Source organism: Strix aluco, chromosome 8 (genome assembly GCF_031877795.1).
Source record: "Strix aluco isolate bStrAlu1 chromosome 8, bStrAlu1.hap1, whole genome shotgun sequence".
NCBI classification, from domain to species: Eukaryota; Metazoa; Chordata; class Aves; order Strigiformes; family Strigidae; genus Strix; species Strix aluco.
In genome coordinates this window covers 10,738,936-10,764,025 of record NC_133938.1, presented here as the reverse complement: position 1 = coordinate 10,764,025, position 25,090 = coordinate 10,738,936, and the positions used below count along the sequence as shown (strand labels likewise).

General features: G+C 57.3%; 2 protein-coding genes across 2 annotated transcripts; one reads left to right on the top strand and one right to left on the bottom strand.

Moving 5' to 3' along the window:
* Positions 1-1,128: 1,128 nt before the first annotated feature.
* Positions 1,129-17,838, bottom strand: POMGNT1 (protein O-linked mannose N-acetylglucosaminyltransferase 1 (beta 1,2-)). The gene is made up of 22 exons (XM_074832133.1): positions 17,690-17,838; positions 16,475-16,669; positions 13,281-13,389; positions 12,774-12,889; positions 12,410-12,475; positions 11,873-11,986; positions 11,082-11,199; positions 10,685-10,783; positions 10,052-10,179; positions 9,397-9,467; positions 9,016-9,091; positions 7,451-7,534; positions 7,277-7,318; positions 7,002-7,060; positions 6,390-6,462; positions 5,960-6,088; positions 5,504-5,629; positions 5,284-5,348; positions 4,858-4,902; positions 4,549-4,684; positions 3,926-4,035; positions 1,129-3,638 (listed from the first exon to the last, which is right to left on the bottom strand). The coding sequence occupies exons 2-22, from the start codon at positions 16,601-16,603 to the stop codon at positions 3,536-3,538; spliced, it is 1,998 nt and encodes a 665-aa protein (XP_074688234.1). The 5' UTR covers positions 16,604-16,669; positions 17,690-17,838; the 3' UTR covers positions 1,129-3,535.
* Positions 17,839-17,974: 136 nt separating this feature from the next.
* Positions 17,975-24,399, top strand: LURAP1 (leucine rich adaptor protein 1). The gene is made up of 2 exons (XM_074832132.1): positions 17,975-18,244; positions 21,679-24,399. The coding sequence occupies exons 1-2, from the start codon at positions 18,044-18,046 to the stop codon at positions 22,366-22,368; spliced, it is 891 nt and encodes a 296-aa protein (XP_074688233.1). The 5' UTR covers positions 17,975-18,043; the 3' UTR covers positions 22,369-24,399.
* Positions 24,400-25,090: the final 691 nt, after the last annotated feature.

Sequence of the window (25,090 nt, the reverse complement as noted above, 5' to 3'; positions counted from 1 at the left end):
TGCCAAGGGGGTGCCCCCCTGAAAGCTGTGCCTGGTCCAGAGGAGGGGGTGGCAGCTACCTAGGAAGAAGCCCAGCCTGGCTGCAGGGATCAGGTTGCAGCTGGTCCGTGCTGGTGGCTGACACTCTCCCATTGTGGTTTTGTTTGGGCCCTGTGGTCTCTGCCCCAGAAATGGGTGTACCCCCAGCCTTCCCACAGCTCCCTGCCTGATGGGGGCCGAAATCTGGGGTGGTCTCTTGGGCTTCCTGCAAAAGGCACCCCCACAGGGCTGACGCAGAGGCTCTGCGACTATTTTTTCTCACAGCAGGACCAAGCCTGCTCCTCGTTTCACTTCGCTTCACCCCTGCCTGCACCCACCCCTGCGGGGAGGAGCGAAGGCTGCTGGGCTGCAGAGGTGGTTTTGCTGGAGGTCCCTCCTGCAGCCCCTGCTTTTGCTTTGCCACCCCCAGCCACAGCCAGGCAGGGGCTGAACAGCTCAGGAGCAATGACATGACCTGAAGTGTCAGGTCTCAGCTGCAGCCACGGCTGGTTAATGGAAGGGGTCTGGTCCCCTCCAGCTACAGGCTGCCTTCTTTCAGCTGTGACCTTGGCCAGGGGCTCTTTCTTCCAAGACCTCATTTCCCTCAAAGGAAAGAAACCCAAATCCACCTGAAATGCAGCCCAGCACTATGGGGCTCAGGCTGGCACCAGGGCTGGCTGCTTGCTGCCCCCAGCCCAGGACAAGCAGCCCCCAAGGGGACATCAAGCCAGGAGCCGAGGGCCACGAGTCTGTATTTCTCGGGGGGTGGCAACTGGAGGTGCTGGTTACACCAAGTGAGAGGCCCTGGGCAGCAGCTCAGAGTTTCTGTCGGTTGCTGAACTGAAGATAAAAGTGATAAAGCTTGAGGAAACGGCTCGCAAACCTGCGCCAGCTGCTCTGGCACCGCACGGCACAGCACAGCTTGGAGGACCTCTGCTGGCACAGGAGCCACAGGGCACAGGGTCACCATTAGCCCACAGCTAGCCCTGCGGTGCACAGGGGCAGAGCAAGACACCAGAGGACAGGGGTCTGTTCTTTTCAGGCAGGTGGCCAGAGCCTGGGACCCCAGTCCTGGGCCATGCACGAGGCCAGCTATGAAACACACGAGGCTCAACAGCTTTGCAATGTTTATTCTTGAAAAAATAATCCGATTCAGAAAGCAGCAAGCCCTGGGGATGCCCACGCACCCAGCCCTACCACGGCCACCACACTGGAGCCTTGCTGGAGGAACGGGGAGGGACGGAGAACAGCACCCACCAGGCCCATTGTGGTGTGCAGAGAGTGGAGCTTGAAGCCCACTGATCAAGTCCAGTCCTGCTGTTGCTGAGAACAGGGAGCCACGGCCCCCTGGTCGCTTCAGGGTGGGCAGGAGAGGAGAGGGGAACTCGTGTTTAGCCATTCCCCAGCCCCAGGAGGAAGCTGAGCCTGAGCCCTGCCAGAGAAGGGAAAGGGGGTGCATTTAGTTTCAGGGAGAAGGGAAACAGGGCCTTGGGAACAGAGATGCCAGGGAAAGGGCATCATGGCAGAGAGCCATGGAAGTTTTTCCAAAGCAGGGTATGGGGAGTGAGCTGCATTCCCCAGGAAGAAGCCAAGTCCCTTTCCCATCAAGCTGAAAGGACCTGCTTTACCCTGAGGGTCAGCGCAGAGGCCTCCTGCCCACAGGCTGCCTGAGCTGAGTCCCAGTGAAGGGCAGTGCTGCAGGTGGCAGAGGTGGGCAGGGTTGAACCCAAGCCCAGTACCACAGTCTCAGGAGTGCCAGCCTGCACCCTCTTGTTCCCTGCTTCTGTCCCATCCCTGCTGCTGGGGCACGCATGCAGGGGACCATGAGGGTCAGAGTCCCTGCAGTCACACTAGAGCTGTGCTGTGTCACAGGAGGCTCAGTTTGGCCAAGGAGGAGCAGATTTCCTGGGTTCACAACTATTCATTCCTATGCTGGGCAAGGGAGAAAGGAGGGTAACAGAGGATGGAGCCAGGGGGTCAAGAGACAAACCTCCCACGACTGCTCCTGCGCAGCTTGGGGGCTGCCAGCTCTCCATGCTGCTTTCCTGCTATCCTCCCCTTCCCACAAGCAATAAATAAATAAGTTAGTGTAGACAGTGAAAAAAATGAAGGGGAAGGGTCCCTGTGACCACAGGGAAAGGGCTGAGAAGCAAATCCTCCTCCCAAGGGCAAGCCAGAGTGCAGCATCCCTGCCCAAGGCTGGAGGATCTGAATCTCTGGGTGCATGGATGAGACAGGGAGGTGGTACTGAGCAAGGGGACCAGGACTACCCCGCGTATGGGGGGACGACACATTAGTACCGAGTAGCTGGGGTGGGAGGGGGCCCTGGGGTCCTTCCTAAGGCACAGGAGAGGGGCCAGGGATCCCCTCCCCCTCCCTCTGCACGAGGGGTCTACCACAGCAGGAGAGCCAGGCTGTCCATCCTGGCTCACCTCACAGCTTCCCTGCTAGCAACGTACCATGGTAAGGGTGGGGATTCAGGAGAAGAAACCCCCTCTGCCTTCAGCAAAAGCTGGGGGTACCTGGCCAGGGAAGAGGGAGAGACAGGGTACGGTACCACAGCCAAGGCCCGCACCAGAGCACAGCACCTCTCGCTCCAGAGGACCCCAGTCCATCCCACCCCTGTGGCCAGAGGGATGCCCGCTGGCTGCTCCCATCTCACTCTGCAAGGCACTTTCACCCCCTCTCCCATGACTCGGGGGGCAGGGCTGCTCCCCACAGAGAAGGTGGGTGAGGATGGTCTGAGCCATAGCACACAGCCTGCTCCACTTCCATCTATAGTCATCTCCAGCTCCCAGAACTGCAGGGAAAGCAAAGGGGCACCTGACCACCCTCGTGCTGGGTACGTGGTGTCCCCTACGTGTCTGCAGCAGGTTCAGCTCCTCTTCAGCATTCCCTTTTGCCTGTGAGCTGGGCTGCACCGGTCGCTGCAGCCCAAGAAGTGAAGCCGGTGTGCGGGGAGATGTCCGACCCAGCGTACAGTCTTCAAGGTGCATCCATAGTGCAGGAGATAGAAGAGATGCTGGAAGATCCTTTCTTCACCACTGCATTCACCACTGGGCACAGAGCCAGCCAGGCAAGAGTTAATAAATAACACCCAGCTGGTAGGCTGCAGCACTTGCCCATGAACATGCTGCCTTCTCAGGACATAGGGTCCAAAAAGGGAAGCAGAGGTGTTTCTCAAGGCCTCCTCTAGCCCCCGGTTGAGCATCTCCTTCCTCCAGCCTTGCCCAGCCAGGGGACAAAAGGAGCAGTGTTAGTAAAGAGTCTGTGTTAAAACAAAAGAAAAAAAAAGTTCCTGGGATGGGGAGTGGCGTATCTACAGGGAAGGACCCTGTCCCTTGTGAGGAGAGGGAGAGCACAATGAGGGGCTGGAGGGAGCCCAAGATCTCATTTTGCAGCCTGAAATGGGAGTCCGTGTCCAGGCACCAGCCTCTGAGAGCTGCTGTCAACTCTGTCTCTGCACCGTGGGGGTCTCTGTCTTTCCCCGGTCCCCTTCGCTTCCCAGCTGCCAGTCTCACGTCTGCTCTGCTGCAGCAACCGCTGGCACTGCCACCGCCCCCTCCTCCTTGGCGGGGGGCTCCATGTAGATTGGTGTCACTGATGAGGGCTTCTTGGACCTGCAGGTGAGGAGGCTGGATGGGAGCAGGCAGGGGTGGTGGTCCCCCTCAGGACCCCACTCCCAACAGCACTGCCTGGCCTTCCTGGCATAATCTCCTTCCCCCTGGAGCATCCTCCAGCCCTGGGCATGTATCCTGTCCCCTCTTCCCACCATACTGATTAAGAAGGGGGGTGGTATGCCCCAGGATTGTGCTGGGACAGAAGTGGATGATGCAGTGTGCGGGGCAGGGGATGGAGCCATGAGGATGGGGGCATTATCTGGATTGCTGTGCCCCCCAATACTCACGAGTAGGGAGAGGCAGGGACCCCCACCACGAGGAAGTGGTTCTTCTTGCGGAAGAGCCGCCACAGCCCCTTGTGGTTCCCGCGGACGTCCAGGTCCCAGATGTGGAGGCACTAGGATGGAGGGGGAGGGGGAGGAAGAGGCATCAGAGCCTGGGGACAGACACCAGGGCTAGTCCTTGTCCCCTGGCAAGGAAAGAGCCACCACCCCTGCCCTCACCGAGACACAGCAGAGGGCTGACCCTCGATTGGGGTGGCGCAGGGCAGCACCCCTCCAGCCACCACCAGTGAGAGGAGAGGGGGAACCCACTCCCATCCCTGCTTCAGGACAGGGGGTTTGATCACCACCTCCAGGTGAGCGATGGAAGCTACCAGACAAGCTCAGGCCCTGGGCTCCCACACAGAGAGGTCACAAAACTTATCTTCTCCACTGAGCCAAGTGTCTGCCCTGGGTGACCCAGCACCTTCCGTAAACATCCAAGAGCTTTAACATCACCCAAGCACAGCAAGAATCCATTTGCTGAACTGTGTCCATACCATGGGCAAACCCAAGAACAAGAGCCAGATGTTTCCTAGCGATGCCGAGACCAGCGCAGAGGTGAGGATGGGCCAGGTCAGGGGCCTCACCTTGGCAAGCTGAGTCCAGGTGGTGAAATCTGCTTCCTGCTCCATCCTGATGAACATGACGTAGACCCTGCCCTCAGTGTCTGGCACGAAGGAGTCCTCACAGGGGTTCTTGCTGTGGTCCAAGACCTCAGCCTCACTGTGGAAATGGAACAGGGGGTGAGAGAGGACCCCACCTCCTCCCTCTCCCCACTGTACTTCAGACAGGCAAGCGGTGGCTGGGGCCTCCAGGGCCACCTCCACCCCTTCTTCTGTCCTGATTGGTTCACCCAGTGTGCCCCGTGGTTTCCCAACCTTACTGCGGGCACCTACCCCAGAAGCCGATGAATTTCAGTCTCGTAGGCATCCTTCCTCAAGCTGTGGAAGGAGAAGACACAGAGATCAGGGCAGAGTCAGACAGTTTGATAAGCAGGGGACATCCCAAGATGATCCAAATTTAAGACTGTCCCAGTGTAACACTAAAAGGCAGGTTGGAGCCAACGAACAGAGAGCAGGGACTGCCATGCATCCTGAGGGATGTGGCAGCAAAAACGTGACCCTTCAACATGTCCACCAGGAACACAGGGTAGCTGAACCCAACCTCACAAAAACCACTGCAAGGACTCCCCAGCAGAGGCCAGGTTGTGGGGGCTGTAGGTTATGGCTGTTCCAGCAGGAAGGATCATGTCCTCAGCACAAGGGGACATGGGTCAGGTCAAGCAACTGTTTCATCCAGATCTTATTCTGACCAGCACTCACCTCTCCACATTTTTAAGCTGGACATTCGGAACTGTGTTGAACTTGTGCTTCTTGAAGTAGGCTTCCTGGGAGTAAGAGAGAGGAGAGGGAAGGAAAACAGGGTTCAGTCAGGAGTCAGCAGTACTTGGAGATCACCTCAAGCATCCCTGCTATCTGGAAAGGTCGCTGAGTCAGAGCTGAGCATCAGGACAGGGCTTGGGGGCTGAGGGAGGTCACTCACATGAAAGTAGCCGTTCATGTTGAGCCCCACGATGCCGAAGTGGTAGGAGCGCGAGATGTCAGGGATGATGCACTCGCGGCCTTTCCGCTGCTCAGGCATCCGCATCCACATGTCCCAGTCCCAGAGCTGGGGAAGGGAAACTGCCACTCACACTCAAGTTTGGGGACATGATTTGGTAGTGTCATCCAGGGACCTTTCTGGTTGCCCACACCAGCTCTAGCCCCTTTGGCCCCAGCCTGCCTGGGCTGTTCCAACCAGCTCCGTGGCTGGTTACGTGGTCCTCAAGTTACTGTCTGTCCCAAATCCATTTTGCTTGGGCATCTTTCCCAGGAGAAGGCTCAGGGAGAGCCTGGGCTCCTCCAAGAGCTGCACCCACAGGGACTGGGTGATGATCAGGGATGGCTGATGGACAGAGATGGGGGTGTGCAGAAGACATGGTCCCTTTCAGGTACTCACCTTCTCAGGGGTTGGCCACTTTGGCTCCAGCTCATCCTTGTACAGGCTCTTCCGGAGCACCCAGCCCAGGCCTGGCATGGTCTCCACACGGTACAGGAGCGAGGGGTCCTCAGCTGTGTGCTCATAGCCCTGCGATGTCACGGGGAGCATTCAGCACTCTGAATGCACCCCTACCCCACCAAAAAAAAGGAGGGATCTTGCTCCACTGAGGCTCCCAGCATAGGGAGCAGGGGACAGTCACCGGGAAGCACATGGCAGGGACAGGACAGTGATTTGCAGAGGCACTTCTGAACAGTGCAGGGCAGACAGACCCATTTAGGATGATAGTGGGGGGGACACCCTGCTTTAAAGACAGAACTTGGACTCCAGCCTGACATGGGAACAGCACAGGGCAGAGGTATCCCTGCTCCACCATCCTTCCCTGACCCACCTGGTCGTTCCAAGCCGAGATGCAGTACAGGCTCTCGTCCTCCTCCAGAAGGTGTATCGACTGGCTCAGAAAGCTGAGGAAAGAGTTGCCCGGTCCCTGGTCAAACATCCTTTCCCTCACACAAACTAAGGCAAATTCTCCATGAGGAGACGAGCCACCCTGAACAGCTGGGACTGTTTAACCCATCTCTTTTGCTGAGGTAGCTGATGCTGGTGTGAGATAGGGGAGGAGCACCCAAGCAAGCTAAGTTGCATCTCACCATGGGCAAGGGACATTGTCTCCTGCTCCATCAGAGTCTCTCTTAAGAAGAAAGAAGAGCCCTGTTAGACACTGTCCCTGTCCTCTTGCTATGGGGCAGTTCCAGCCATGTGTGTACAGAATGGATCAGTGTCCCCAAAAAAGAAAACCAGGAAGAGATCCCAGCCCCTGAAGTCACCCTGCACTGAGCACCAGGACTCAAACCTCTCTGCAGGCAGAGGTCAGTTATAGCTGTTGCTGGGGATGGCTCAGCCTCAGACAGGTGAGCTATAGCATGGCAGGGATCTGGCCTCTCCTGAGCAGCCAGAGAGCTTCTAGGAAATGCCCCACCCAAACAGGGACCCACAGCTTTACCTGAAGAAGTCAACAGAAATGTCAAGGTCTTCCTCCAGAACCACAGCAAATTTAGCATCCTGTAGAGCAAGGAGAATGTCAGAAGGATGGAGAGGAACAGGACAGAACAGAGACACCAAGCAGCATCCCCTGCCTGTGCTGCTCCCTGCCCTAGAAGATTGATTCCAGCTCCTGTGAGATGGGGGTCACAGATGCCACTCTCCCAGGGGAACCCTGAGCTGTCTTGCTCCCATGGGCAAGCAGCTAGACAGGGCGCAGGCAGAGGCCTCACTCACCGGGAACAGGTTGAAGGTTGCAGTCAGACTGGCTTTGTAGTGCTACAAGAAAAGACAGATCATTGCCTGTGTTAGCATCAACCTGGCACAAATGCAGGGCTAAGCCTGCCTCCCTCGAATCCTATCCCAGGTCCCAGGAAATAACTCTCCCAGAGTTTGGGAAAGGTCTCTCACCTGGGAAACTCTGGCATTTTTAATGCTGATGGGAGTGTGCTGGATTCCTGAGAGGCCAAACAGCTCTACGACATCCATCGGCTCCTGCAATGGAAAGGTACAAAGCTCATCAAAAGTGTGGGTCTGGATACATTCTCCCCACCCTCTGCCAGTGGCAGCTCCCTGGGACAACAAAAACATGCCTGTGGGATTTCCTGCATGTGGCTGTCTTCTTGGGGGCAAGTGAGGCTCAAAATGATGCTGTATTGTAGACACTGCAGCAAGGAACTCACCAAACCCTCTTGGCCCTTCAGCCCTTAAGTACTGCCATAAGTTTCTGTTAGCCCAGCTAGTTTGCAGACCCTAAGTTGTATCCAAGAATATCTGAGAGGCCCCAAATTCCCAGTCCCCCATTGACAGTGCAGGAAGAAAACAGGTACAGCCAGGAACACCTACTAGCTGTTTAATGACAAGACCACAATCAACTTCATTTTCTCTCGCAGTTGCCAGGAAAGGGACCTTTCTGACCAAGCACATCTGCACTGGGATCAGAAGTAATACATATTTGGGTTGACATGTCTCCGCCCCAAGAAGGCCCCACCAAGGCCTTCTCCATCCCCTTACTGTCTCCATCCCACCTCCTAGCCACAGAAAAGAGAAGGAGCTCCCATTGCACCAACCATTCCCCCTTTTCCTGGTATCCGCCATGGCGGCACAAGCATCCAGGCTGCCCCCTCGTAGCTGAGGGATGCTGCTCCAGTTGCCATGGCAATGGATGCTGCTATCTTTAACCGCTCTGATGTGCTGCAGTGAGAGCCTGCATAAACAAACCAGCTCCCCCAGCCCCACAGCCTGGCAGTGGTGGGAGAGGCCTGCAAGGGAACGAGACTGTTCCCTTCCCCACCTCCATCACAAGGCAACCAGAGAATACTTCATGGGATGCTGCAGAGATGAGAGCTAGCAAGCTCCTGAGACCTGCTAAGATCCCACATGCCTGTCCCAGAGCACATCCCACTGCCAGAGAGCCAGGGCTTGCAGTGGGATCCTCCAGGGCTTTGTAAGGTTGAGCTGATTAGTAGGTCTTTGCCCTCTAAAGGGCCAGTTCTCCTCTACCTGGCCTCAGCTTTCATGAGCCTGTGAAAACAGACCATTTTGGGTCTCCACCTCTTACTGAGAGTGGAGCTGGACAGGCACGACAGGACTGGTTTGTTCCGCTTCATGCGAGGGAACTGGACAAGAGGTATTACACCCAGGCCCTGCTCAAAGGGCTGGTGACACTCATCAAGCAAGAAAAGAGGATGGGGAGAGTCCAGGATAACCAACTCATTCCTGCACACCAACCCCTTTCTGACATGGGGATGTTAACCCTGGGCTTTGGGAAAGGCCAAGGCAGCTTTATCCACACCCACAGCTTGGCTAAGTTGGCCAACTTTGTGTAGGAGCGGGTGAGGAGCAGTGTGACCCACTGCAGAAGGAAGGGTGAAGGGGCTCATAGCCTGTCACCCACCAAGGACGGAGCCAACACCACATACTCTCAACTGGGGGACCAAGGACCTGGCTACAGGGACCTCTGGGAGTGCTCTCACCTCGTAATACCCATCGATGAAGACTGTGATCATCTGTGGATTGACACCCTGGGCCGACAGCAAGGAGCGCAGCATCCTGGGAAGAGATCAAGGGGCCTGAGCCCAGCACAGCCCCAGTGGGCCCAGGCTGTTCAGCAGAGGGGTATGGATCCCTTGGGGTGGGGGAAAGTGTGCATGATTAGGGAACAGGACCTACTACGCCTGGGCTCTTCCCTTTCCCATGGCCAAGGACCCTGGTTGCTGTCCAAGCAGCTCTGCCCACATTGCTGGTGCAACCCCAGGAGGAGGCTGGATCCTTCCAGCAGGACGAAGGGGAGGGCCTGGGCCATGCCTGGCCTTGTGGCACAAAGCAGAGAAGCCGTGTCCCCTGGAAGAGCTTACCTGTACAGGTAGTTGGGGCGGTTCCCTGCAATAACAGCTACAGGCACATCAAAGACTTTATTGTCTTTGAGCTGGAAGAGAACAACATGTGTGAGTGGGGCTGGGGGAGGCCATGCCAACCTCAGTGAGTAAATGATTCTATGCTACTGAAAGCAGCTGTTAAACAGTGGAACTGAACAGTCCTACCCCTTGCTCAGGACCATGCCGACCATGCAGGACTCCACTCAGCACAGCTGGAAACCCTGCCATCTTCCCCCCTTCACCCCACCTCTGAACCAGCTCCCAAATCCCAATTTTCATCCACTCAGAGACCTTTGTCCAAACCCTTCAGCAGTGTGCCAAGGGCAGCCCAAAGGCCATGATAGCTGCTCTGTCTCCAAACGTACAGGCTCTGCTGCTTATGCTGATGTCTCTAGAGCCATGGTAACCTGGTAGCTCAGGGCAGACATAGGACAAGGGAACTCCCCTTCCCCAGCATGAACTGACCATGTGTATTCACCTTACCTTTGCTGGGGTTAAGAGCTTGCCCAGGGGCAGTTTTCACCACTCAGCTGGTGCTTAAGGACAGGGCTCTGCATCTGAGCTGCAAACACACCTGGTCCAGCCCAGCCCTCCCTCCTGGAGCCTTCCCTGAATACTCTGCCCCTGCACTCACAGGATCAGGGTTGAACTCAATGGGTGTGGGGTCTTTGCAGCTACAGACACTGCCGTAACCTTCTACTTTGCTGCAGAACCTCTTCCGGCGGCGGTTCAGCTCTGTGTCGGGCCAGTGGCACTCAGCATCTGGAGGGACCAAGGAGAAAAAACAGACTGCTCATCCCCACGGCCTCACCTTGTGTGCTCCAGGCTGCACTGCCACATGCACAGCTCTCCCTGGGCTCAGCCATCACCGAGGCAGTCCTTATTACTATGAACAAGCAACACTTCTGGATGCCAGATGTAACCACAGGAGCCATTCAGAAGACATCCCCACCTTACAGCCTCTCTGAGTAGCAATGGGTCATGTTCAAGGCCAACAGCCTGAAAAGACTGGATCAGACCTGGTTTGGAGAGGTGACCAATGGCCAGACCATGTCCCCACTTCCCCACCCTCAGCCTTCTCAACAATCATGCTTGGAATTGCCATGGAAGCAGGAAGATGGGAAGCTGGCCCCATTTTAAAAGTTACCATCCCCATCTCAGACAGCCTTAAATCCATGCTGGGACCTTGCTAACAGATGCATGGCTTTGACTCAAAAACACCAAGAGCAGAGATACCTGGCACCGCAGAGCAGATCTTACTTCCTACCTTCCATGGACGTCAGATGAACTTCTGTCTTCAGCAGCACGGGGTCACCCCATGTCGAGAGGGCGGGTGACTTGGCATGCTTCTCCCCATATACTTCCCCTGGAGCAGGGACACAAGGTCAGGACTGTCAGGAAGGGCCCATCCCCACTGTGTCAAGGCATAACCAGGGGCTGTAGCTCAGGGTGCAGATTGGCATGTTTCCCACTGGCCTCTGGCAAGCTGCTGAGGGGACATGCTCTGCCTCCATCCCCTCCCTCATGCCCAGGAAGGGAGCTGCCACTCTCTATGACTTGCTCCCTGCTCATACAGCACGTTGGGGATGGGCTGGGTTTGTCTTCACCTAGCTCCTCCCAAAAAAAGGAGCCATGGATCATCTCCCAGCCTGTGCAAGACTCACCTCCCTTCTTCCCCACAAATGCCCACATATCTCTCCAGCTCAGGAATGGTGCAACTTGGCTCCCCAGGCTTTTCAGGACATTCTTGGCTGTGTCCTTGAGGTGAAAGGAGCCTTCATCCTGGAAGAAAATACAACCCTGCAGTTGAGGTCTGGCTCCTGATGCAGACAAATAGAGTCTCCCATCAACACCAAAGAGGTACAGGGCCCACTCCTACCCTTGAACCAGTTGAGCCAGAAACCTTCAAGAGCAGGTTCCTAAGGTCTCTATGCCACAAAACCTGCCAGTGGCTCCATCATGACCCACAGAGGAGGTCCTCAGAAGAGTCGCAGACTCCAGTTTCCTCGAGACCAAATTGTTCTCAAACAGGGCCACGTGTTCAGCAACACTTCACACAGCTAAACCCGAAGCCTTGAAGAAGCACAGTGCTGCTCGCACAGCAGCCCAGAGTCCACAGTGTGCCCTGTAAAGCCTGGAACTGGGACCCAGAAAGGTCCTGCCACATCCTTATATCTCCTCATGTCCATTCTCCACCTAACTTCTTGTTTATTGCTGCAGGCTCTGACACATCTGCTTTTTGCTCTCCTACCTCGCTGGGCACACAGCAGTACCTGTAGTAACAAGCGGGGGTGAAAGGACAAGGGAGGTGATCCAGCCAGGGAGGCACAGCCCAGCGGGGATGTGACATTTAGTCCTGGGAATGCCCAATGACATTCAGGAGGCAACTGCCCAGATGAGATTTAGGGTGTCCTGACTCAAGATGACTTTTTCTTTTGACACTACGGTCACATACCTTAATGGTGAAGATCAGGATCCGGCCCCGGGCAACCATGTTGAGGAAAAGTACCATGGCTTCATCTTCATGGGGAGAATAGGTGTCAAAGACCCTCTTGGCCATCACATGACCCTGTTGGTATTCAAACGTCAGGTGCATCTTAAATGCTATATGGCCAGGACATGCAGAGTTATGGAAATCTGTCCTGGAAGCCTCAGTCTCTGAGCAGTGCAATGAGTTACTTTTCTGGTATGCCAGGGAGTTAGTCCCCAGGCAAGCTCAGCCCTCGGGCCTTCACGCATGACATGAAGTGCACTGAGGTCCATGGGACAGCATTACCCAACCTCACAGCTCCTCCCTTGCCTGCTCCCTGAGGACAGCCAGGCAAGCCCAAGAGAGACACTGCAGGGACTCTCTGGGTGACCATGGCGGGCTCTAGAAACTACAAACAAGCACTCAGGGACTTCTCTTTGCCTCATGCACCCTCGAGTTCAAGAGCAAGGACAAGCACTGCCCAGTAAGAAAGACAAATGCAGACACACAGGGATGCTTTACCGTAGCCTGATTTAAGACGATGACATGGATCCCTCTTCCCTGCTCCCGAGCCTCATCTTCCAGGACCTGCAAGTGGAGAAGTGATGAGAATCATATGTCAAAACCTTATTCCCTGCCCATTCAGCACAGCAGAGCCCCTGAACAAGAGGAAAGTCTCTCTCCTGTAACATTTTGGCATGGCAGTGATGAATGCCACAGTAGAATACAACATGGGACAACCTCCAGAGTATTGTAGGCAGAAGTGGGATCACTCCTGACCTCCTTGCCAGCCACTGAAGTGCTCTCACCACTCGCTGCTTGAGGCTTCACCCATTCAGCTCCATCTACCCTCTGCTCACGGGGACAGCCAGCACCCATCACTTACCGTTGTCCCATCCACAGCCACGTAGACCTTCGACCGGCTGGAGTACACCTCGACATCCAAGACCTTCTTGTTGCTGACAGGGTGCCTAGGGACCTCCACATTCAGCATCTCATCATCTATAGGGGAGAAATGCCCAGTCTCAACCAGCCAAGGCCCTTCTGCCTTGTCCCTGCTCGGTGCTAGCCCAGCCTCCAGAAGGTCATGCCCATCAGGTATCCCAGCCCAACAAGCCATGGGTCAGAATCTACAGGGACGGCAGCTAAGGGATATCCAAAACAGCAACAGGTCTGGCCCCAGCTATCCCCACACAGACCTCTGCAGCCAAGTGTCTGAAGCCTTGAGTAAACAGACCAGGAACAGCTTTTTTCTATTAATTTTTGTTAAACTCACATGCACAGACCCATCTTTGATGCTGTAGCTGCTCACAAGTTTGCCCTGACTTAGAGAAATTACTTCCCTTCTTCATGATTTCTGGCTTTCAAAAAAAAGCAAGATGCTGCCTCTCACCATAGTCCTGTGCAGACTCCTCTTCCTCCTCATAAGCAGCTCTCCTGGTGTCCAAGATCAGCTTGATATTCACAATCACAGTCACAAGCAGGAAGAGGACAGCACCTGTCTGCAATGCAGGATGTTTTGCATTAGCAACTTGTAAGTAACAACAACCCCAAGATCAGCCCACTTCCTTGCAGAGGCTGCAGGGCACCCCAGGAGATCTTGCAAGGGATCATAAGCATCTGTCATTTTCCCTGTTTTCTTCTGGGGAAATGCAAAGAGAAGGAAATACAGGTGACCGAGTTTTAGGGTGAAATGCTTTCATCAGCTGGAAAGCGCCGACTTCTTGATACGTGAGAATTAACCCACTTCCAACTTATCTCCTCTTCCAGATCTGCAAACAGATTCCTGCTAAAACATTGCATCAAGGTTGGGGGTCTCTGTAAAGAGTTTGGTAATTCAGAGTTACAGCTCCCACAGTAACCTTAACTTCTGCCTCTCCTGCAGCATCACTGCTCTTGTTTTTCCCTCTGCAACCAGAGGATGTGTTCAGGGTATTCAGATGGAGAGGAGATGCTATGTGACTAAAGCAAGGCAAAGGGAAGCGTCTGCAGAAAACCGCACTGTGCCACAGGCCACAGAGAACAGCCCTCAACCTTACTGTCTGCAGCAAACTTCGAGGCAACCTGTGTGGATGCTGACACAGAGGGCTATGGGAAGGTCCAGGGGCTATGGAGGGGTCCATGGGAAGCCCCAATGTGAGCATCACCATTGCCCATGGCCCTGCTGCTCCGAGACCAAGAGGAAGGAGAAAAGACTACTACATTTCTATAAGAATCTGTAATTTACTTAAATCCATCTTGCTTCTCTCTTCCTCAGTTTCAGTCTTTTTCCTGGTATTTGGACCCAGCGCAAATCAGAAGCTACTCCACATTAAAAAGGCCTTTTCTGAGGCAGAGCCACACAGGAAGACTTGGACCATAAACAGCCCACGTTGGGACATAATCTACTTGCAGGTGTAAGCTGCAAGAGCACGACTGGCCACAGCCAAGAGGATGGTCTCAGAGCTGCAATGCTGGCCTGGGATGTAGGATTGAAAGCCAAGACCTCTGCTGAAGCAATCTGTCTTTACTTGACCCAGGGACCTTTGTAACCCAGGGCCCAGGTGCTTCTTCATGGTGGAAAGGTGACAGCAGCATGTGGTGGCCATGGGGCTCTGCATGGGGACAAAGTCCCTGCCCAGTAGCTACAGCCCTGTCCCAGGGCTGACTCTAGCAGGGAGCCCAAAAGCTGCCCTGGATAGTCAGAGAGCGAGGGAAGGCTTTGCCATTGGATTCAAGACACAAAGCCCTGAGCAGCTGTTACCCTCAAAGCTAACACTGCTGCAGGGCTCCACCACCAGCCTCCATGCCAGGAGGGCCCATCCAGCTCACAGCAGAGCCTCCACTGAGGCCCAAATCTGAGCACTATGTGCTGCTGACAGATTAGTCCCATGGCCCAAAAGCTCTGGCCCCTTGGTCCAGCCACGCTTTGGATGTACCAGATGGTTTCCAGTTTCAGTCATGCAAGCTCAGAGTCCTACTAACCTCCTCAGAGCATCCCAAGACTCAGTGTGGAGATGTCACAGCAACCAAGGGAGAGGGGAGAGGCTGGTGGAGGCTGCTCATAGCCTGGTCCCCCCACAAGGGGATACTGAGACAGGTCTTGGGTGATTTTGAGACTCCTCCCTTGCCCCTCAATCCCCAAACAGCTTGCTTCCTAAAAATGTGTGCCTTTTTCAGTTCTAGGACCCTTGATTCTCTGAGGTCTGGTATGGGATTGAGATCACACACAGGCCTGCCATTGGTGAGAGGCACTAAAAGGATCCCTGTCCTAGATGGCCAGCTACTGCCTCAAGCTATGTGTTGCTGCTATCTCAGCCAAGCAGCCAAACGGGTTCAAGAAGTAACTGAGGAAGAGGAAGACGGAAAACCAGCAATAAGACAACGTGACGATATAAATGTCACTATGGCATTTTGGCTTGTTGATTTGCTGTTGACTCAGGAGTGAGCACCTTTCAGGACCTGTGCACAGAAAGCTTTTAATTAGGCAAGAACAGAGCCTTGGGCTCATGACGAGGAGCTGGCCACCTTACCAACCTGCCCAGACCTTCCACCCTGGTCAGTACTGGAGATGTTGGGGAGCAGCCCTGGTGACCAGAATGAACAAAGCAGCACTAAGCAAGATCAGCAGCTGGGTCTAGCAAGGCTGGCTCAGCCAGAGCTGCTGATAAGAAGCCCAGCTGCTGTAGACCTGGCTACCCCATACCTGCAGCTCTGGTTTAGATCTTCAATTTTCATCTGTTTTAAGCCACAGCAGTGCCATGAAGGACAGAAATGACAGCAGGCAGGCTCTAGCCCATTGCCCCCAGCACTATGAGCAACACCTGCCTGAATGAGGAGGCCTGTCCCCAAGCCCCGAGCACGCCAGGGGACGCAGGACCAAGCAGTCTCCTTCCCCAGGGAGCCCTTGCAAGCCTTCGTGCTCCCAGGCACATGCAAAACCCTCCCCTGCTCCCTCCCACAGCAACCAGCTGCCAGATTTCACGAGCTCTGCTCATCTCAGGAACAGCCCCTTTTCTGCAGCTTGCTGCCATGGGGCCGAACCCTTCCAGTCCTTACATCCCCAGACACCACCCAGGAAACTGGCTCCGCTGAGCATTAGCTGTTTCACAGCTCAGCGACCAGGCCCGCAGCTTTCCCAGATGCCAGCTGCCTCTGGAGCACAAGATCCCATTACCCAGCCCTATTTTCTCTGTCCACCTGTTGTGCCTTATACCAGGCTTGGTTTGCAAACCAAACAGGGCAAGGATGGTTTCCCACTGCAGGCTGAGCCCTGTCGCACTGGGCATGGGTCCAGAACCAGGAGTGGAGGAATCAGTCAGGTTTCTAGCTGCAAGCCTCTCAAGGATATCTGGATAATTGTATCTCCTGCCACAGCCATCCAACAGGTCCATTTGCAGCTGAAAGGAGCTGCTAGACACGGCAGTTTTCCATGCATGAGCACAAAGCCACAGGAGGTAGCTTTCTGGGGGACAAGTTATGCTTCCCCCTGCACGTTAGTCACCCAGACTGCCAACAGACCCACTTCCATCCATGCAGCTGCTCCATAAACTCGTAAATCCTGTAGATTATCCTTCCTAATCCACCGCAGGCCTGCTGGTGACTCACCTGGCACAGCTTCCGCAGCGCACGCTGGTTCATCAGCTTGTATTTCCAGGCAAGGTACCAGCTCCGCTTCTTGTGGGGTTTGATGGCAGGGTTGGGTTTCCACTCGTCCATAGTCATTGGGGCTGGCATGGGGGCAGCCGTGTGGACTGGGGGTCAGGATGTGTGCTGCTCCGCTCTCGTGTCCATCGGGGCTGCCTGCCAGGATGGGATGGGTGCTGGGTGAGGGAGGTGAGTGCCTTCAAACCCTCTCCCCAGCAAAGACAGGGCCTGGCACAAGCATGGCCATGAATGGCACCAAAAGCAAAAGCCCCACAGAGCCTCCCTGCCTGCCAGCACCCCCAGCCCTGCAGGGAGCGAGCCGGGAGGGCAGGCTTGCTGGAAGACTGTAAGCAGGGTGGTGGGAAGCCCTTGAACCCACAGGCCATGAGTTGGCTGCTCCAAGCCAGCCCCTTAGCGAGGCACTGCAGTGCAGTGGGCCCGCTCTCATGCTCTGGAAAAGTGGCCGAGAGGCACAAGCTGGTGATAGGCCCCGTACTGGCAGGCATTATGGAGGTGCCATCACCGGCCATACCTGCCCGCGGGGTCCCTTTGCAGCAGGGCTGCAAAGGAGCACCATCCCCACTAGCGGGGACACAGCCAGCCTAGACATGGGAACTGGAGCTGGGGCATAGTTCTGCTGGGCATCCCAGCACCCCTGGGGCAGAGGGGCTGTGCCCAGGCGAGGCCAGGCCCCCCCACACAACCTGCTGGGCCTGGTGGGGCCAGGGGCCTGGCTGGAGCACAGCTCCCCCGCCAACGGGGCCAGGCAGGGTGGGAAGCACCAGTCACGGGGTGGGGACCCCACAGCAACCACCCAGGGGGAGAGAGAGAAGGAGTGGGGGACCCAGAGCCCTCAGGTGAAGGGCAACGGCACCCCGGCGATGTCGGAGGGCGGGTGTCGCTGAGGGATCCAGACACTCGGGAGCTGGTGGAGGGGGCGGGCAGGGCTGCGGGGAAGGGTCGCGAAGGGGACCCAGGCACGCCGGACGAGGTCAGGGACAGGGAGGGAGAGCCAGGCGCCCACGGACGGAGGCGGCAAGGAGCGGCGGCCCTCCCGGGGCAGCAGCGGGGTGGGGGGGGCCCAGGTGCTTCGGGACCGCGGAGAGCCCGGGCGGGCGGGCGGGCCGGGAACCAGGCGGTGCGGCCCGCGGGGTGGGTGCCAGCCGCGCTACTCACGGTCCGCGCGGAGAGACCGAGGCGGGGCGAGGCTGGGGCGGGCCGGGCCGGGCAGGGCAGGGCAGGGCAGGGCAGGGCTGGGCCCGGCTCGGCGGTGCCGCCGCCCCGCGAACCCTCAGCGCCAGCGGGGCCACGCCGCTTCCGGCGCCGCAGCGACGCCGCGGGGGCGGGGCCAGTACCAGCCCCGCCCCTGTCCCCGCCCCCCGCCGCTCTGCGCTCCCCGGCGGACCTCGCTGGTGCGCGGGGGGGGCCGGGGGCGGGGCCGGCGGGGCGGGGCGGGGCCGGGGCTCGGGCCGGGGTGACAGCGCGGCCGCCGCCCCGCGCGGCCCCGCCGCCGCTGCGCCCCCCACCCGCATGGAGGGCGGCGGGGAGGCGCTGCCCGCCGACCTGCGGGAGCTGGCCAGCAAGGTGGGACGGCGGCCGCCCGCCGGGCTGCTGCGGGGGCTGCGGGCCGAGACCGCCCTCGCACCGCCAGCACCGCCGGCACCGCCGGCACCGGCCCGCGGAGCCCGCTCGCCGCTCGCCGACCGCCTCCGGGCGCTCCGCCTCGAGCTGGTGAGTCCCGCGGCACCGGGGGCACTGCCTGCCACCCCCCTTCCCCGGTAACTGCCCCCCCCCCCCCGACCCCCGGGTAATGCCTGCCACCCGCCGGTAACAGCCCCCTAGTAGTGCCCCGCGCTCTGCCTGCTTTTTGGGGACAACCCTCCGGTTTTGTTCTTTCTTGGAGGGGTTAACAGCCCCCAGCTCATATCCCTCCCTCCGGCCTTTCTCTGCCCTCCGACCCACGCAGCATCCCCCCCCGGAGTCCCACGGACCCCTCCGCCCCCCTCCGTCCTGCCCGCCTCACCCCACGCACCCCCCAGGCTCTGGCTCCGGCGGGGACCGGGGTGTCCCGGGGATCAGGATTTAGGGCAGGGACCTTCGTCAAGGGCATGGTGGCGGGTCCCCCCCCACGGGTGTCACCCCCTGGGTGACAAGGCACAAGCATCACTGGGGGCTTTCCCGGGGTTTGCTTTTTGCTGGGGCTTCTCGGGTGGCTAGTAGAGGGTTGAGCTCCGGTGGCAGCCTTTCCCGGGGACCGTGGGAGTGCCGGTGGCAGCTTTCTCGCCTCCCTCTTTTTGCGGAGGGAGCAAATACCGGCGATGCCTGCGCCTCCGGGAAACGTGGCGAGATTGGGCAATGGGTTCAAGTGCTGCTGGGGGAAGGGACTCTCCCACGCACAGACACGCTAGCGGGAGGGAATGAGCAGCGTTTCCATAGGGAAACAGGCTAAATATGCCAGCAACCCTGCCTGCCACGCGGGGGGCTGCGGACCCACTCAGCCTGAGCCCTTCGCACCCACGCTTTGGCCAGATTGGTATTCCCCATCGGCATAAAAGCTTTCATCTTCCCTCTGCCTTCATCCTCCCTCTGCTTTCATCCTCCCTCTCCGCCGGCTTCCAGGCTGCACTCTGACCTGAGGAGAAAGGTCTGCAGGCCCTGGGTTGCTCAGAGGAGGAGGAGGAGGAGGAAGCAGTGGCGGTGTTTGCCCTGCTCAGGTGCAGGCAGGGTCAGCCCACGTTCTGCAAGGCCTGGCTTTGGCAGCACGTTATGAACCTTGGCTCAGACAGGCTTTTCCTTTCTCTGTCCTGGCTCTTCTCTCCGGACAGTGAAGAAACAGGGACACCTCACACTCAGGTCAACAGCCTGGGAACGGCACCCAAAGCCCAGCATGGGGCTCCCCCCATCTCCCCATCCCCATGAACAGGAACCAAAATCTGTCTGTGTCCCATCCCCACCTCCCCCAGCAGAGACCAGAAAACCCAGTGCTCAGAGGAGAAGCTGGCCTAGGAGTGGGCGGTGGGAGGAGAAGACGGCAAATTCCCACTCTCACCTGGTCCAAGGAGGATGTTTCATCCCAAGGGCTAGATGTCTCGAAGGGAGATGGTGCCTGAAGGGGGAGGGGAGCGGGACCGTATCCCCCTGAGGGATGCTCTTCCCTCTCTGCCTGTCCCTAGAGAGCATGGGAAAGAGCATGATGGTCCCCCCTGCTCCACTGGCCCGTGGGGTCCCCTTTGAAAGAGGGAGGGGGACATTTCTGGATGTAGAGGAGGACAGCATTGCAGGATGCACACGGGGAAACTGAGGCACAGCAGCAGTGCAGGGTGTCGCAGCCTGGAGCAGGGATCCAGGCTGGTCTCCTCAGCCCCCTGCCATGCACTCAGGACTGCTGTTGGCTTCCTCCCCTCTGGATGCTGCTGCTGCCCTGGGTCCGGATGCCGGTGGGCACGGGCTGGGAGCACCATGCGGACTTTGGGATAGTATGGGGTCGTTGTGGTGCACCCATTACCACATCTGGAGGAATATAGGGAGCAGCTGGACCTAGGTCTGCTCCCATGCCGACCTTGATTTGCTGGAGAGGCGTTTATTTGGAGTGCAATGGCAGGGGTCAGGCTGACCTGAAATAGCAGCAAATCAAAGGTTGACTCTTTTCAGCAAACAGTACAGAAAGCGGGGAGCAATTTCCCATCCTCTGCTCTCAGGGTGGCTCCCCTGCATCTCTGACAGACACAGTTCCACGAGGCAGAGAAAAATGGGGAACCCCCCCATCAGGGGTTCCCAGACTTCTTCCTCCCACATCTTCTCCCTGCCAAGGCCAGATGCTTTAGCAGCGCATGCAAAAAAGTCCATTGTAGGCAGTTTTTGAAATAACTTGCCTAGAAAGGAAGTTTCTGCACTTCAAAGCTGGCTCCTGCCCCAGTCTGGGCACATCGCAGCTATTTTTTATTTAAATCCAGCTTGAGGAGTGTGGGGAGGGAATGGGGGGTTGGTGTCGGTTCTCTACAAATCTTTGCCACTTTTTTTGTGTCCTCTGGACTGAGAGGCATCACGTGCCAAAACCCTGGCTGGAGTTTTCCCAGGCTCCTTCCTCAGATGCTTTTATTGCTGCGCTTGCTGTGGGACCGGAGACAGGGGTCTCAAGAGACCGGCGGGTCACCCGTGGGCGGGCGGGTGACTGAGGGTACCGGATGCTGGGGACCGGGTGCTGTGCTTACAAATGATTCCAGGGGACCGCGTGGATTTCCATTGCAGCTTGCTGGGGATTGGGATGGGGTGTGTTTGTGAATGAGCCCGTGGGCATCCATCACTCCCAGGCTGCCTGTACCTGTCTTGCAATGGGTTTCCCTCCCTCTCCCCCCGCCGCCGCTTTATTCCCTTTCCTGGCAAAATATTTGCGTCCTGCGCAGGGGAAATCCAGTGGCTTTCGGCGGCCAGTATCACACAGACAGGAATGTCTTGGCATGCGGGGCTTTCCGTTAGGAAAACAGATGTTTCTGCAGCAACTGAAGTCTTGCAAAGAGCTTCTCCCAGGCTCAGAGGGGCAGAAGTCGGTGAGGCGAGTGGTGTGATCAGCAGTGCCTGTCCCCCACACCATCCTCCCCTGTTCTGGGAGTGATTTGGGTCTCAGGCTCCAAATCATGCTGTGTCACGCTGTCACCAGGCTTGGATCAGACCCTAGAGGGGGGAAATAAATGCATGAAGGGACCCAGCTGAAACAGCCCAAGGAGGTGCTGATGGTGCAGCCAGATCTGAGCAATGTCCTGCCACATTCCTGCCTGGTCCCTCCTGCCCTGCCAGCTGCCTCCCAGGGCTTGGGGGATGCTCTGGGCTCAGATCTGCACCCAGTGCCTCTAGTTCCTTGCTTACCCCTGTCCCCGTAGGAGACAGTGACATAAGTGCCCTAAATTTATTTCCCCGAGGGGGTTGGTGGCCAGTGGGTGCCGTAAGTCATTGGTCCCCGATGGTTGTGTCCCCAGGTCTTGTACGGGGTCCCCTGGGATGATTCCTTGCAAGGTGTTCCCCCACAGCATGCTGTTCATCAGGCAGCTCAGGAGACCTGTGGCCACCATGGTGACACCTCTGCCAGGCTGGGCTGGGACTCAGGGCCCTCAGCCACCGGGGTCACCTCGGTCCTCTCAAAACCCCTGCACTCTCTGTCTCCCTGCCAGGCCTACCTGCGAGCGGTGGACGTGAAGATCCTGCAGCAGCTGGTGGTGGTGAATGAGGGCATCGAGGCGGTGAAGTGGCTGCTGGAGGAGAGGAGCACACTGACCAGCCGGTGCAGCAGCCTGGCCAGCAGCCAGTACAGCCTGGTGGAGAGCCAGGCGGCCTCGCGGCGGGGCAGCTGGGACAGCTTGCAGGACCCCAACGACAAGCTGGACAGCATCTCCGTTGGTAGCTACCTGGACACGTTGGCCGATGACATGGATGAGTATTCCCAAAACGCTGCTGAAACCACCGCCGCATCCACACCGGGCAGAGCCCTGGTCAAGGCAGAGCAGGATTGGGTCAGGATCGACCCTGAGAGGGGTCTTGCAAAGCAAGAGAAGGGCAAAGCGGAGCACGAGTGGCCTCATGTGGACCTCTCCCCACCCGGGCTGCCCCAGGATCACCGGTTTGCTAAGGAGCCCCAGGTGGCCAACGGGTATTTGGGCCAGGAGCCCTCCTCTCAGGAACCAGGCAGAGACACCAAATTGCCATCAGGGGCCGGGGAGAAGCTGGGGAAGGGGAACCTGGGTGCGAAGGCTCGGAAAGCCGAGGCTGACTTTGAGAACTGCAAACTCAACAGCAAACTGCACCTGGAGTACGATGCCCACTGGCGCTGGCTCCAGTCTCAGGACGATGTGACGTTCTTGTAGCCCATAGCTTCACCTTCCCAGTCCAGCTCTCCCAACTGCCCGCTCTGCTTCACTTGTCTCTGCTTGGGGGAGTTTGGGTGGCTGGATGAGGGGGACAGCCTGTCTTGGTGGTGTTGCACTGTTCTTCTGACGCCCCTGTCAGTGTTTGGTGATGTAGCCCTAAGGGAGGGGGTGCCTGACCTGCGGCAAATTTCTGGGAGAGGTGGGTCCCCGTAAATTTAATCCTTTGCTCTGGGTGGTGCTTACAGGTGGCTGGTTACTCCTCTGTTGTCCTTGATGTTGGTGGCGGGGGAGGGTTGGTGGGGAAACCTGAGACAGTGGGACTTCTGGGACCTCTCCCCTCTAATCCTCAGCCTCCTGTCTACAAAAATTGGGGACCCTTCCCCCAAACCAGCTACCCAGAGAGGACAGGAGATGCTCTCACACATCCACAGCTCAGTGGTACCAGCATGCTCAGTGCGAGATGCGGGGCAGGACCATCAGCAGGGTATCCCTGTTGGATGTGCTCATTTTCATCATTGCCTTCAAGGCCAGTGTCCATCCGGGGTAGAGCTGACCTGGGGCACCTGGGGTTTTGCCACAGCACATGGTGGATGCTAAAACCCTCTTACCTGTGGGTGAAGCCCTGCCTGGTTTAAACACCTTTGTGAAACCACTCTGAAGTGTGATCAGGGCAGTCACTGTAGCTGGTCCTGTTGGGCTGGGGAGCCTTTGTCCATGCCCTGAGGAGGAAGGATGATGGTGCAGACTTCTCATCCCAATGTGATTACACAAGGGCAAAAGCGCTGGGTGGGAGATGGAAATCCAGTTCTCCCAATTTGTTTCTGGACTGTCTTCCACCTCGGGACCAGGTCCTGCAGAAACCCCGGGATGTGGCAGCGTACGAGCAGCCTGGCAGAGCCTGCAGGGCTCAGACTCAGAAAGGCTTGTGCTTTCCCCTGACGCAGTGTGATGGGGGCGATGGCTGGGATTCTCCATCTGTGTGATGAATGGCACCAGGTCTCTGTCCCCTACCAGCAACCAGAAACATGAGGCTCCTCTGCTGGGGTGGATTTGCAGCGACCCTGTCCTGGAGACATCTTCTCTGTCCTTTTAGCCTTGGCTTCTGCCTGTGCCTTTTACTGTCCACCCACCATGCCTCCCAGCACACCCCTCACTGGCTTGTAGAGCATGGCTTGCAGCTGGAGCTGTGTGAGAGCTTGGGCAGGGCCTGCTGCCTTCACCAGATGATGCAGGGAAGGTTCTGAGCATCCTGCAGCACCCTGCTTCAAGGAGACGGCTCTTCCATGCGCATCGACAACCCTGGGGGGTCCTGGCTTCACGACCCATGGGTGTGTCTGTCCCCAGGCGAGTGCTGTGACAGCTTTGCTCTTGACATGGTGCCATCGTTCCCATTCCTCTGTGGGTTGCAGCCTAGATCTTTCCTTGTTGGGGTGGTGGGAGTGGGGACAACATCTCCTGATGTCAGTAGGAAGCCAAGAGAGAGGGAGGGCCTGGCTGTGACTCTTTCTAGATGCAAGATGTGAGCTGGCTGTGGTTAGGAAGATGGTCAGGTGCATGACAGGTCCAGCTTTGTGTCTCTGAAGCAGCACCTTCAGTGGAAACTGCCCTCTGTGCCAAGACCCCCAAGCACTCTCCCTTCTCCTGCGAATCCTCAGGACTTCCCTGGATGGACATGGAGAGCAGGACAACGTCCAAAATTCCTGGAGACGGCACCTGACGTGGACTTGGGGGAATCCCAGCAAACTGGGACCAGGTTGCCCTATGCAAGCATCCCATCTGCCTGCTCTGGAGCAGCTGTGCTTGGCTTGACATCGCCTGTGAGCAGCTCGTGGCTTCCTGTGTAGCTCTGCAACTGCTGCTGAGCCACCACGTCCCACAAGGCTGGCTGTTCCCTGCTTTACTTCTAGCCCTGCATGCAATAAATCAGCTGAGGATCCCTGGGGGAGACAGGGTACGTCCTCCAGCGCTGTTAAAATCATTCTCAACAAAAAATAGCTGGCTTAATAAATGGTAGTGTTTCTCCCAGGCCACACTGTCCATGCTTTGTGGAGCTTATGGGGGTTTCTAGAAGAAGGGGAGAGACTCCGGGCTGAAATGCCCTGGAGTTGCTGGCAGCTCTGCAGGCAGGGCAGGTTTAGCCCCAGTCCTGATACAGGCACAGACCATGTGTGTGGGGATCTGTCCCTTCTCACATCAGAGTGGTGACTCATAGAAATCATGCTTCCTGAAGCAGCCGGTTACCAGAGCACATCTGCTGGGACCAAGGATGCTGGTGAGACTGGATCTTTGGGAGATGGGCTTGGCCGAACTGTGTCTCCAGCTAAACAGCAGCTTTACCCTTCCTGTCCCAAATTTCCAAGGAAGATTGTTCTAGGTGTTTGCCAGCCCCATTAGCCATGCTGGGGTCTCTGTTTGCTTCCCTTGTTCTGCAGCCACAGCCTTGGCTCCTGTGGCCTCCTCTACCCGAGACATGCAGGGGGGGGTCTGGGTGTAGGACAGAGACTTCTCCAGCCCAGCCCAGGGCCGGAACAGCCACAGCTCTGATTTCAGGCTTTGGGATTTGCTCCTGGGTGGGTCTATTTAAAACCATTGGAGCTGGTGCTCGTGCAAACATCAGCCTTTCCAAAGAAAACGCAAGTGGCTTATCCAGCCCTGCCATCCCGGCCTCAGCATCCGTTCCGGCTCCTGGCTTTGAAACCGTGAACTTTTGCAGATGGAG

Coding starts and splice junctions, on each gene's coding strand:
- POMGNT1 (XM_074832133.1), bottom strand. CDS start 16,603: ATGCCAGCCCCAATGACTATGGACGAGTGGAAACCCAACCCTGCCATC. Junction 12,476..12,773: donor TGGCTGTGGATGGGACAACG/GTAAGTGATGGG, acceptor CTCCACTTGCAG/GTCCTGGAAGATGAGGCTCG. Junction 11,987..12,409: donor TCGTCTTAAATCAGGCTACG/GTAAAGCATCCC, acceptor GAATACCAACAG/GGTCATGTGATGGCCAAGAG.
- LURAP1 (XM_074832132.1), top strand. CDS start 18,044: ATGGAGGGCGGCGGGGAGGCGCTGCCCGCCGACCTGCGGGAGCTGGCC. Junction 18,245..21,678: donor GGGCGCTCCGCCTCGAGCTG/GTGAGTCCCGCG, acceptor TCTCCCTGCCAG/GCCTACCTGCGAGCGGTGGA.